Source organism: Populus trichocarpa, chromosome 19 (genome assembly GCF_000002775.5).
Source record: "Populus trichocarpa isolate Nisqually-1 chromosome 19, P.trichocarpa_v4.1, whole genome shotgun sequence".
In the NCBI taxonomy this organism is placed as follows: Eukaryota; Viridiplantae; Streptophyta; class Magnoliopsida; order Malpighiales; family Salicaceae; genus Populus; species Populus trichocarpa.
In genome coordinates, this window is record NC_037303.2 from 15,303,494 (window position 1) to 15,315,306 (window position 11,813).

Genomic DNA, 11,813 nt, shown 5'->3' on the forward strand with positions numbered 1-11,813 from the left:
ATATGTAGATGGGCAGAGATCTCGAACAGAAACATGGAGTTACATGTGAAATCCAGAAAAAGCTAAATTTATCGATTTTTCATTAAACAAAAAAAATAGAAAAGAAAAGAAAACATCAGCTGAGCTTGACACAGTGGACATTTTCTTAGTCACCATACTTGTGAATAAAAGTCGGGACCTCGCCACTAGCCAGGGGCTGCCCTTGTCCTCTTCCCCACCAAAAGTTTTCAAATCCCTTAAAAATCTAAAAGTTTTAGGGAATAACTTGTACAAAATGGCCCTCCATAATCAAAAGTACACATTCTAACCCTCCCAGCATTAGAACTTTGGATTCATCCTTGATACTTCTGTATACAAGAACTAAGCTCCTCGGTTTTGGCAGCTACATTAAGCAGTGAAGCAGCTTCGAGATTGGGCTGTTCGAATACAGCATACATATGGTGAAGGAAAACCGGTATGCATATTAACTTGCTAATATCATCTTGTTAAGAAAATTAAAAAGTCCCCACGACCTAATACACTCTGATATTATCATGCACGATTTATTAATTATATTCAGATAAAAGTAATCACTCTGTCCCTCTGGAGATTTGAACGTTATTCAACTTTTCATTTATAGTTTCAGAAATTACAGAGGGAAAGTGAAACTACATTCAAGTTTTCGGAGGAGAGAGAGTAATTTTTCCATATATATATTACATGTTGAGCCACCATCGGTGTATAATTAATTAATTATTAATTTGCAAGTGCATGTCTTAAATATAATTAAGGTACTGGTGTAGGTTACAGCTGATTAATGAAAATCGAATGATCACCAAGAGCCATTTGATTTCTTGCAGCTTCACAATATTATTCGATCATATTTTAGCCTTGTCAAAGATGGTGTCGTCACTTTCGTAAGCATGCATGCTGTTTTAGATGGTGACAGTAACACAAATAATAGAGAATATGAAGAATACTCTAAGGTGGAAAATGATAAGCTTAAAATAAAGAATAAGCAGCTTTCTCAGGGTTCCTTTTTTCTTCTTGTTGTTTTCATGACTCCTTAATTTTTTTATATTCCAAATTCTGAAGGTTGGATCTAAGCAATGAAGCCATGCCTGATTGTTTACTTGCTTATCAGCACTATACAGCTCGAGCTCAAATTTGTCAAAAAGATCAACCGCGGAAGAACTGGTTCTGCTTGATTTATGGGCAAAGCACTTAGGTACGTCTGGTTAGCATCTCAGGATATAAAAAAATACACACATTAAAAATATATATATATCTCTAAGAAAATTTTCTATCTTTATTATCTTCGTTTTCTATGAGATTTGGTTAATTACAAGTATATATACAGTAGGAGATTTGGTTAATTACCAAGCTGCTACTTCTTGCTTGTTACCTTATTGCAATGCATGAAGATATACAGGAAAAGGCTATGGAGTTATAAGAGCTAGAGGAAAAAAGGTAAGCAAAATTAATTTAAGGCTTGAGGACCCTGGAAAAAGAGCTTGGAGAGAAGCTTGGAATTTTTTGGTGGGGAGACCAGTGGATAAATAGTTAAGCAAGAGGTTTTCTCTCATTCATAACTTTTTTGAGTTTGATTACTTTAATAATTTATTTTTTTAACAGTTTGTTTGGAAAAAAAATTTTACTGTAATTAAATTTAATTATAGTGTTTAATTCAAATTTAATAGATAAATAAATTGAATTTATATATTTGAAAAAGAAGAGAATTCAATACATTTTGTTTCTTACATGCATTACTTTCATTTTATTTCTTCAAAGATCTTTTTAAAAAAGATTGATAAATTGGTGTTTTAGAAAAGCTAGTTTTAACATTTATCTTCCGAATGAAACTGAGTTCTTTGCTGCCAAAAGCGCTGTTTCTATGAATGAATGTCCGTAAAGAAACTTGGAGTAATTAGTTTGATCAGATGGATAAGGCACTCGATGAAGAGGCAAATCAACTGGGACGTAATTAAGCACATGTCTGAAGTCCTTTCAAGACATTAAAATGCTATTAATTTATACTGCTGAATCTGGACATCAACTCTAGAAACTCTGGTTGAACCAAGTAATGGAAATGCAGTCACAGAACCTTGAAGTCTTCTGTCGTCTCAATCGGTATACAGGATGTTCACCTGGAAGCATACAATGTTAGTGCTCCAGGTATTGCTTCTTCTTCTTCTTCTTCTTCTTCTTCTTCTTCTTCTTTCTTTTTTGTGATCAATTGCAACCACTGTGATTGCAATTTCTTACTTAGCCCTGGCACCTTGTAAAAAGTCACATTAATATACAAAGAAGGATGACTGAACTAAATACTTTGAGCATTTTAGATGAATTACCCCTGCAATATGAATTATCGTTGTTATTACAGTAAAATGGTAGTTTGTTGGGAACAAATAGGTAGTCCATATGGAAGCATTTCAATTGGAGCAATAGGGATTGTTTAAGCTGCATAGAAAAATTTATGAATGGAATCTGGTCTGAAATAAATTTTCATCATCTTGAATGACTTCAAAGACTCTTTTGCTTCAGGCATCCCAGGTTTCTTCATACGTAAATTTTTGCTGAAAAACAATCCTTGTACACCACTGTATTTACAAGATTCTCGATCGTTGTGCATATCTGTATAAGGATGGATGCTACTCCCACATTTGCAAATAAAAACAAACGAGCATGCGAGTAATGAATGCCACTGAGTTTTGATTTGTTTATGCTTTTTCTTCTTTTTTTCCATCTTGTGATCTTTTGTGCATTTGGGTGATATATTAATGGTATGTTATCTGGAAAAGAGAACTCTACATCTTAATATTCAGTATTCTAGAATTTGCATCAGATGTTTGAGATCAATATTTAGGTATAAGTGATTACATAAATTTGTGGTTAATCAGAGTTAAGCAATGAAAGGTGTTTAATTTTTTTGTAAGTGATTAAACGTATTTGAATTTTCATATTAATTGACTTTGAAGATTCTTTTTGCTGAGATGGGTGTGGGTGCTTCCCGTGTTTTGCAAATAAATATGCTGAGGGGTTCCACTGATTTTTATTTATTATTTTTTGTATTTTTTTTTTACTTCTGGATAGTTTTTTTCTTTTTTTTTTTTTGGAGTAGCTACTCATGCTTACTATTTAATCACTAGAAGTGAGTAAAAAAATCAAAAAACCGATTAAACCGAGAAAACCAGAAAAAAAAACAACCGAAACCGAACTGAACCCAAACCGGAAAAAAACCCGAGTCAAACCAGAAAAAAATCAAGCCAAACCGATTTGAACCGGTTTTTGTCCTAAAAAACCGAACCGAAACCGGTCGGTTTGAACCGGTTTCGGTTTTTTAAAAAAAAAAATTGGTTTGGTTATTTTTTTTTTATGAAAACCGAACCAAACCGAACTGAAAATGATCACCCCTACTGATCACTATAAATTTTTTTGATTATACAGTTTTTCTTTGTTGAATATATGAATGGTATGTTTTCAAGAAGAAAACTTTGTATCTTGAAGTTTTTTATCGTACAAATGAGTTAAACTTGTTGTGATTGACAACTAGGGAGGTGGGATTTGAAAGAGTAGTTTTGATACATTCTTGATCTGCATAGGATGATTGATATCATGTTTACGAGGGGATATAGGATGGCCCTTTATGATCGTTTTATGTTTGAAGCTGAGGGATTGATATGCTGGCAGTAATGCTAAAACATCCAATGCCAAATGCTTGATGCTTGATGCTTCTGAAATTGAGAGTTGAATTCTTTGTGATTATTTTGAAGTAGGGGGTGCTTAGGCAGTAGAACTTGGGATGTGTGATAGAATTCATACAACTTTGTCAAGCACGAAAACTGACATTGATCTGGTGATTTGTTCCTGTGGGACAATTGTTGTATGATGTTTCTTTGCATGACCATGAGTTGATGAACTTGAAGTGCCTTTAAGGAATCATACTACTATTTGTTCTTATGTATTTTGCTTCTCTCTATTTATTCTTCTAATTGAGAAATCAATTCTGTTTCTTATGGATAAACATTTTACATTTATGGCTGGCAAGATTAGATCCATCTGTTGGAAGAGGAGAAATGAGAGAAGAAAATGCAAAATCAGTCATCAATGAAGATGAGAGCACGAAAGAGCATTTTATGCGAGAAGGCAACAGAATTTCCATGTGTCCTCCCACTCCGACACCTGCCAAATAGTGAAAAGAAGAGGTGTAAAGCAAAGATAAATGGATGTTGCAGAGAAGGATTGGTAGATGAAGCACACAGAGTTTTCAGAACTTCCTGCATTAATAGATCATGAATGTGGCTGTTCCTCTACCGTGGGCTTACTTAGATGCTTCCCATTCGTGGGGTTTTGTTTTACAATTGTATTTGATTTTCCAGAGAGGTTATATTACCTAAATTTTATATTACTCAAAGATGATAGAAAAATTCTCTTCTTTATACTCGTTTCATAAATATTAGTAGTTACGCCTGAGCTTCGGAAAGCCGAAACACACTTCCAAACACAGTCCACGTTCATCACCAAGCATAACCTTAGGCCTAGTAGTTGAATGCATACCATGCTTCCTCTTTTTTCTCCTAAGAAATTAAAACCCAAAGAAGAAAAAATCATTCTTCTATAATCTTATGACTTATCCTGGTCAAAGATGGTGGGCATGCTACGTGTTACTTCAGATGGAATCTAGTCTGAAAAGAATATTAATGGATTTGGAGAGGATAAGGTTAAAAAAAGGACTGGTGATCTTGACTATCACATTTGAACTTGGCAGGCAAGAAAGCAACTTAGAACATGCCACGATACCATGAATAATTAGCATACACACATGTAACTAGACCTAAGCAATGACATCATATGGTGCTGATCATCATCTTTGATTACACTGTCAATCAGCAGTTATAAATAGGTGCTACTACCCCATTTCCTTATTCACCACAACAGCTCAAGAAAGAGAGATCGGTTGAGCTAGGAAAAGATCATCGCTTTATTTGGAGATGGAGGACAGAGTGACTCTATTGGATTTCTGGCCAAGTTCATGGGCAATGAGAGTGAAGGTTGCCTTGGCAGAGAAGGGGATAGAATACGAGTCCAGGGAACAGAACTTGATAGACAAGAGCTCTCTGCTTCTTGAAATGAACCCGGTTCATAAGATGATTCCTGTTCTTATTCACAATGGGAAGCCCATTTGTGAGTCACATAATATTGTCCAATATATTGATGAGGTGTGGAAGGACAAGTCTCCATTGCTACCCTCGGATCCTTACCAAAGATCCCAAGCCAGATTCTGGGCTGATTACATTGACAAGAAGGCGAGTATTTCAGTACTTGTTTAACTTCTTTCTTTTTGTTTTTATCTGTGTGTGTGTGCTTATTGTTTATTTGAACGCAGATATATAACAATGCCAAGAAGTTATGGAAGGAGAAAGGAGAAGAGCAAGAAGAGGTAAAGAGGGAATTTATAGAAGGCTTGAAGACTCTTGAAGGAGAGCTTGGAGATAAGCTTTACTTTGGTGGTGAAAGCTTTGGATTTGTGGATGTAGTGCTTGTTCCTGTTACCAGCTGGTTCTACTCTCTTGAGATATGTGGGAAATTTAGCATTGAGGCTGAGTGTCCAATGATCACTGCATGGATCAAGAGGTGCATGGAAAAGGAGAGCGTGTCCAGTTCACTTCCTGATCCTCACAAGATCTATGACTTCGTATTGCTGCTCAAGAAGAAAATGGGTATAGAGTAGGCTTTCAGGCTTTGAATAATGAGTGAAGGCATTCCTGATAGAATGTCGGAAGCAAGAATGGGAAATGGAATGAAGTTTGGGGATGAAAATAGAATGATGTTATGTAATAAGTTATAAAGTTTAGCACTTAATGCTGATAATTTTTGCTGTGATTAGAGTTTTAATCCATTAATTTGGAAAGTAACTAAGTATCTGTTTGGAAACGAGGCGGTGTAACCTATATTTCCAAATGAAAAGCATCAATTTTAAGTGAAAAACAAAGCCTAAATTGAGTGCAAAACTTCCAAGCAATATGAAGATGGGCAGAGATCTCGAACAGAAACATGGAGTTACATGTGAAATCCAGAAAAAGCAAAATTTATCGATTTTTCATTAAACAAAAAAAAATAGAAAAGAAAAGAAAACATCAGCTGAGCTTGACACGGTGGACATTTTCTTAGTCACCATACTTGTGAATAAAAGTCGGACCTCGCCACTAGCCAGGGGCTGCCCTTGTCCTCTTCCCCACCAAAAGTTTTCAAATCCCTTAAAAATCTAAAAGTTTTAGGGAATAACTTGTACAAAATGGCCCTCCATAATCAAAAGTACACATTCTAACCCTCCCAGCATTAGAACTTTGGATTCATCCTTGATACTTCTGTATACAAGAACTAAGCTCCTCGGTTTTGGCAGCTACATTAAGCAGTGAAGCAGATGAAGCAGCTTCGAGATTGGGCTGTTCGAATACAGCATACATATGTGATATGGTGAAGGAAAACCGGATCTAAGCAATGAAGCCATGCCTGATTGTTTACTTGCTTATCAGCACTATACAGCTCGAGCTCAAGTTTGTCAAAAAGATCAACCGCGGAAGAACTGGTTCTGCTTGATTTATGGGCAAGCACTTAGGGTACGTCTAGTTAGCAACCCAGGATATAAAAAAAATAAAAACATGTTTAATTAAAAAAACAAAGATATAGATAAAAAAATAAATATATCTCCTAAAATTTTTATATCTCTATTATCTTTGTTTTTTCTATGAGATTTGGTTAATTACAAGTATACAGTAGGAGATTTGGTTAATTACCAAGCTGCTACTTGTTTGTTACCTTATTGTAATGCATGAAGATATACAGGAAAAGGCTATGGAGTTATAAGAGCTTGAGGAAAAGGTAAGCAAAATTAATTTAAGGCTTGAGGACCCTGGAAAAAGAGCTTGGAGAGAAGATTTGATTATTTTGGTGGGGAGAGCATTGGTAAATAGTTAACCAAGAGGTTTTCTCTCATTCATAACTTTTTTGAGTTTCATTACTGTAATATTTTATTTTTTCAATAGTTTGTTTGGAACTATTTTTGTTTTACTATAATTAAATTTAATTATAATATTTAATTTAAATTTAATTAATAAATAAATTGAATTTATATGTTTAAAAAAGATAGAATTCAATTCATTTTGTTTCTCATATTACCTTCATTTTATTCCTTCAAAGATCTTTAAAAAAGATTGATAAATTGATGTTTTTAAATTTCATTTCTTCTAAACATGTGAATTCAATTTATTTATTAATGAAATTTAAATTAAATACTATAATTAAATTGAATTATAATTAAAAAAAATGATACCAAACAAACTCTTAGTATAGTAAATCACCTTTTATTTAATTTTATATCATTTTTAGATATTAAATTCCATTTGAAATTCAATTCTTCATGCTTAAAATAGCTTCTAAATATATTAGACCAGTATTAGAGATATATGTATAATATTATTTTAAAAAATAATTTTTATTCATGGTAATTAACAAAACATTAAAACAAGTGCTTTTATTTTGCAGAGTGTGTGCACTATCTCATAAAATAATATTCATTTCAATAATGTTTTGGTTTTTTTTTAATCAATAATTTTTTTCAATTTTAATTTTATATTTTGATATTTGATTTATTAGGAATTAGACTTCATAATTTATTTTTATTTTTTTCTATGAGGTTATCCTAGTCTTATTACATGAGTTGCGAGTTTGGCAGGTTAACTCAATTTTTTTTTAATTTCAATGTCATCCTTTATCATTTTGTTTGTTGGGGATTGACATGATTTGTTTCAGTTTGTTTTATATGAGTTACCTGAGCCTTATGATCTAGGTTACGAGTTTAACATATTAGCTTGGTTGACTTATATATTTTTTAATTGATTTGTTTTTTCAATTTCATCATTTAACACTTCATTGATTGGGAATTAGGCTTCCTGATTTGTTTTGATTTTCTTTCTATGAGATTATATCGGTCTCATGACCAGAGTCACGGGCTTGTTGGGTTGAAGCGAGTTTGTTTTTTAGTCTTTTTTTAAATTGAGTTTTTTAAAATGTTATCATTCAATTTTGGGTTAATTAAGAATTGCACTTCATAATTTATTTTAATTTATTTTCTATTGAGTTATCTTATTTTTATGACTCAAGCTACAGGTTTAGTGGGTTAATCAAGGTTGACTTGATTTGTTTTTTTATTTGTTTTTTATGAAATTATCTTAGTCTTATACTCTATGTTATATGTTTGACATGTTAACTCGAGTCATTTTTTGTGTTTTTTTATTTTTTTTAATTTTATCCTTTAACATTGGGTTAATTGAGAATTGAATTTCATGATTTGTTTTGATTTTTTTTTTATATGGTTATCTCAATCTCAAGACTTGGATTGCAGGTTTGACAAGTTGACTTGGTTTCTAATTTCATCATTCAACACTTTATTAATTAGAATTAGGCTTCCTGATTATTTTTTATTTTATTTTTTATTAGATTATCTCAGTCCTATAACTCGAGTCATAAGTTTAACATGTTAACCCGAGTTAACTCGAGTTATTTTTTAATCTTTTTTAATTGATTTTTTTTCAATTTCATCATTCAACATTGGGTTGATTGAGAATTGTATTTTATAATTTGTTTTGATTTATTTTTATGAGGTTATCTCAATCTCAAGATCTGGATCGTGAGTTTGGTAGGTTGACCCGAGTTGTTTTTTAATATCTTTTTATTTATTTATCATTTAACATTGGATTACTTAGAAATTATATTTCATAATTATTTTGAATTATTTTATTTAAAGTTACTATAATCTCATGATTAAAGTTGTGAATTTAACAAGTTGAACTTAAGTTGATCTAATATATTACAGTTTCAATATTACTTTAAATAAAATATTGTCTTTATTTTTTAATTAAACTATGTTTTTAATGATCGTCAAGTTGTTTTTTAACCCATCAAATCAATCAGATCATATCATAAAAATCTCTAATTTTTTTTTCTGTTAAAAAAATTAAAATCACATGAAATAAAATTTACTTTTAAAAAAAAAAATTAATCCGAACTCGCTACGTTGCAATTATCCAGCACAAACAAGTTCGAAGATGTTCTCATTGGTGAACCGGGAAAAAAAAATAAAGTTAAATATAGTGTGCTGAAGCCCAGTAATAAAATAACGGTCTTAATTATCTGGGCTTGATTACCATTTGAACTGCACGAAACAGTTTGTGAATTGTGATCAAGTCATGGGCTAATATAATCTAGCCCAGTAAAAGTTGCAAAATGCAAACCCTAGCAAAGACACCCTCTTTTCTTCTATATATACCATATGATAGACTACCAAAGTTGCAGCTGCAGTTCTAGGTTGCTTCAAAGCTCAAAGCTCAAGCTCAACCTCAACCTCGTGGTATATATGTTTAATGATGTTAGGAGACTTATAGCCATCATATATATATATATATATATATATATATTCTCTCTTGTTTCTTTGTTTTGTGGTTCTGTGTACAATAAGCCGATGCTCTGGATTGAAAAAAGAAATGAAGGAAGCATGGTAATGTGCACAGAAATTGATCCAGTGATGGAGGGTCACCATGTCTGCTCCCTATGATGCTTCTCTTTTATGGAGGCTTTGAATTTGGGGCCTGGTTTATACCCACAATTTTTCCTGCTTTGTTCTTTCCTTCATGCTTTTCTGCTCGTCTATGCCTTTGTTTCATCTGGGGATTTCTTTTTACATCAGGTGTCTCCTTTTCTTTCCACCTCCAAGAAATCTTAAGATTTTAGTGTTCATTGTAAAGGTTTGATCTTTCCTTCTCTTTTGTTTTTGCTTGCACTGTTTGATTGTTATTACCGTACCAGACAAGCACCAAAATGTTTTCCCAGGTAGCCCCATGAGATTTTTATCGTGGACATTGAGTGTTTTTTATTAAAAAAGTTGGATCTTGAAAAATTAGAAGAAATCTCTCCAAAACATAAGTAATTATATATTATGCCATGCAACACAAAACATGAAAGCAACGAGAAAGTTTAAGTGGAAATTAAATGAAGATCCGAGGAGATAATCATAGTTATCAGGCCCGCTGGGGCTTAACCTGACCAGAGGATGACAACAGGGATGGATACTGGATTCCTGGTAAACTTAATCTGGGAAAATTTAAAAAATAAAATAAAATTTTAATATAACAATTTATGTGGGTGTAATAATAAAATTTAAAAGATTATTTTGAATTTTTTTTTATCCTGAATTGAAAGTAAGCGAACAAAAAGATTTATTATCTTGTATTGAAATTCTTCTCATTTTAAGTGAAGTACCAAAAAGATTTATTATCTTTTGAAAAATATAATATTTTTATTGTGAATATAAAAGATATATATTAGTAGGTTTTTATTTTTATATTAAAAAAATAAAATATTATTTTAATGTTTATATAATAAATTTTGAAATGACTTAATAAAAAAAAGAATTGGTATTAGGATTGCTTATAAAACTTAGTTAGGTAGTCTTGACTAGATTAATTGTTTTTCATAAAAATATTAAAAAAAATAAGATTTAAGATTATTAATCCAAGAGTAATATTTATAATATTAATTATAATAATAATAATAATAATATTTTTAATTTTACCATTCAAATCAAATATATGGTTGTTTAAAAATATTAATAATATTTTTAATATTAATAATAATATTAAATTTGTTAAATTCAAGTTTAAGTGAATATGACTGCAACGCTTAGTCCAAAAGTCTTCAGTCTGGCTGCAACATCATACTCAAGAGTTGTGGGTCTAGATGCCACTCGAGAGCTGCAGGTCAGGATACTAGACCTAGAACCTGGGGTCCTGACACCAGACCTAAGAGCCTTGAGTTAGACAGGGTTGCAAAATCCCAGTGACTTCGATCAAGTGCCCCCTGCCAAACCAAAGCAACTTGGATCGGGCGTCCTTTTTCAGCCCAAGTTAATAACAAAAATAATAATAATAATAATAATTGTCTTTATCCCTCAAATCAAATCTATGGTTGTTTTTTAATATTAATAATATTTTTTCAAATTTATTAATTATAATAATATTTTTAATAAAAAAACTAATATTTTTTAAATTAATAATAATATTAAACTTGTTTGGCCCAAATTTAAGTAAGTATATCTGCAACGTTAAGCACAAGAGCCTTGGACTCCTCTTAAACGCCAAACTCAAGAGTCTTGAATTTGGCTGCAACACTGGACCAAATAACTTTGGGTTCAGACGTCAGACCTAAGAACTTTGACCCATGCGAGGCTGTAAGACCCAAGTGATATGGGTCTGGCGCCCGCCTAAACCCAAGGAACTTGGGTCGAGCGCTCCTTTCCAGCCCCAAGTTACTTGGGTTTGGAAGAGGATGTCAGATCCAAGTTAATAATAATAATAATAATAATTTTAACCCTTCAAATCAATCTATGTTTTTTTTTTTCCGATAATAATAATACTTATTTCAAATTTAATAATATTAATGATAATATTAAAATTGTCTGGCTCAAGTTTTGATAGTTTTTATTCTCTTCAAATAAAATTTATGGTTTTTCTTCGATAGTAATATTATATTTTTTTAATTTATTAATTTTAATATTGAATTCGTCTTACCCAAGTTCTTATAATTTTTAATCCCTTCAAATAATAATTGATTTGATTTTACCCTTCATATAAAATTTAAGTTTTTTCTCCAATAATAATAATAATTTTTTCAAATTTAATACTATTAATGAATATAATAATATTTATAATATTAATAATCATATTAAACTTGTCTTGCCCAAGTTTTTAATCTCTTCAAATAAAATTTATGGTTGTTTT

The 11,813-nt window shown here is 31.6% G+C and overlaps 1 protein-coding gene and 1 non-coding gene across 2 annotated transcripts; both read left to right on the forward strand.

Annotated features, from left to right (window-relative positions):
* Positions 1–4,895: 4,895 nt before the first annotated feature.
* LOC7494660 (probable glutathione S-transferase parA) lies at positions 4,896–5,913 on the forward strand. The gene is made up of 2 exons (XM_002326034.4): positions 4,896–5,285; positions 5,366–5,913. Exons 1-2 carry the CDS (start codon positions 4,971–4,973, stop codon positions 5,708–5,710), a joined length of 660 nt encoding a protein of 219 aa, XP_002326070.4. The 5' UTR covers positions 4,896–4,970; the 3' UTR covers positions 5,711–5,913.
* Positions 5,914–9,519: 3,606 nt separating this feature from the next.
* LOC112325397 (small nucleolar RNA snoR100) lies at positions 9,520–9,645 on the forward strand. The gene has a single exon (XR_002979452.1). It is a non-coding gene; the product is annotated as a small nucleolar RNA snoR100 (small nucleolar RNA).
* Positions 9,646–11,813: the final 2,168 nt, after the last annotated feature.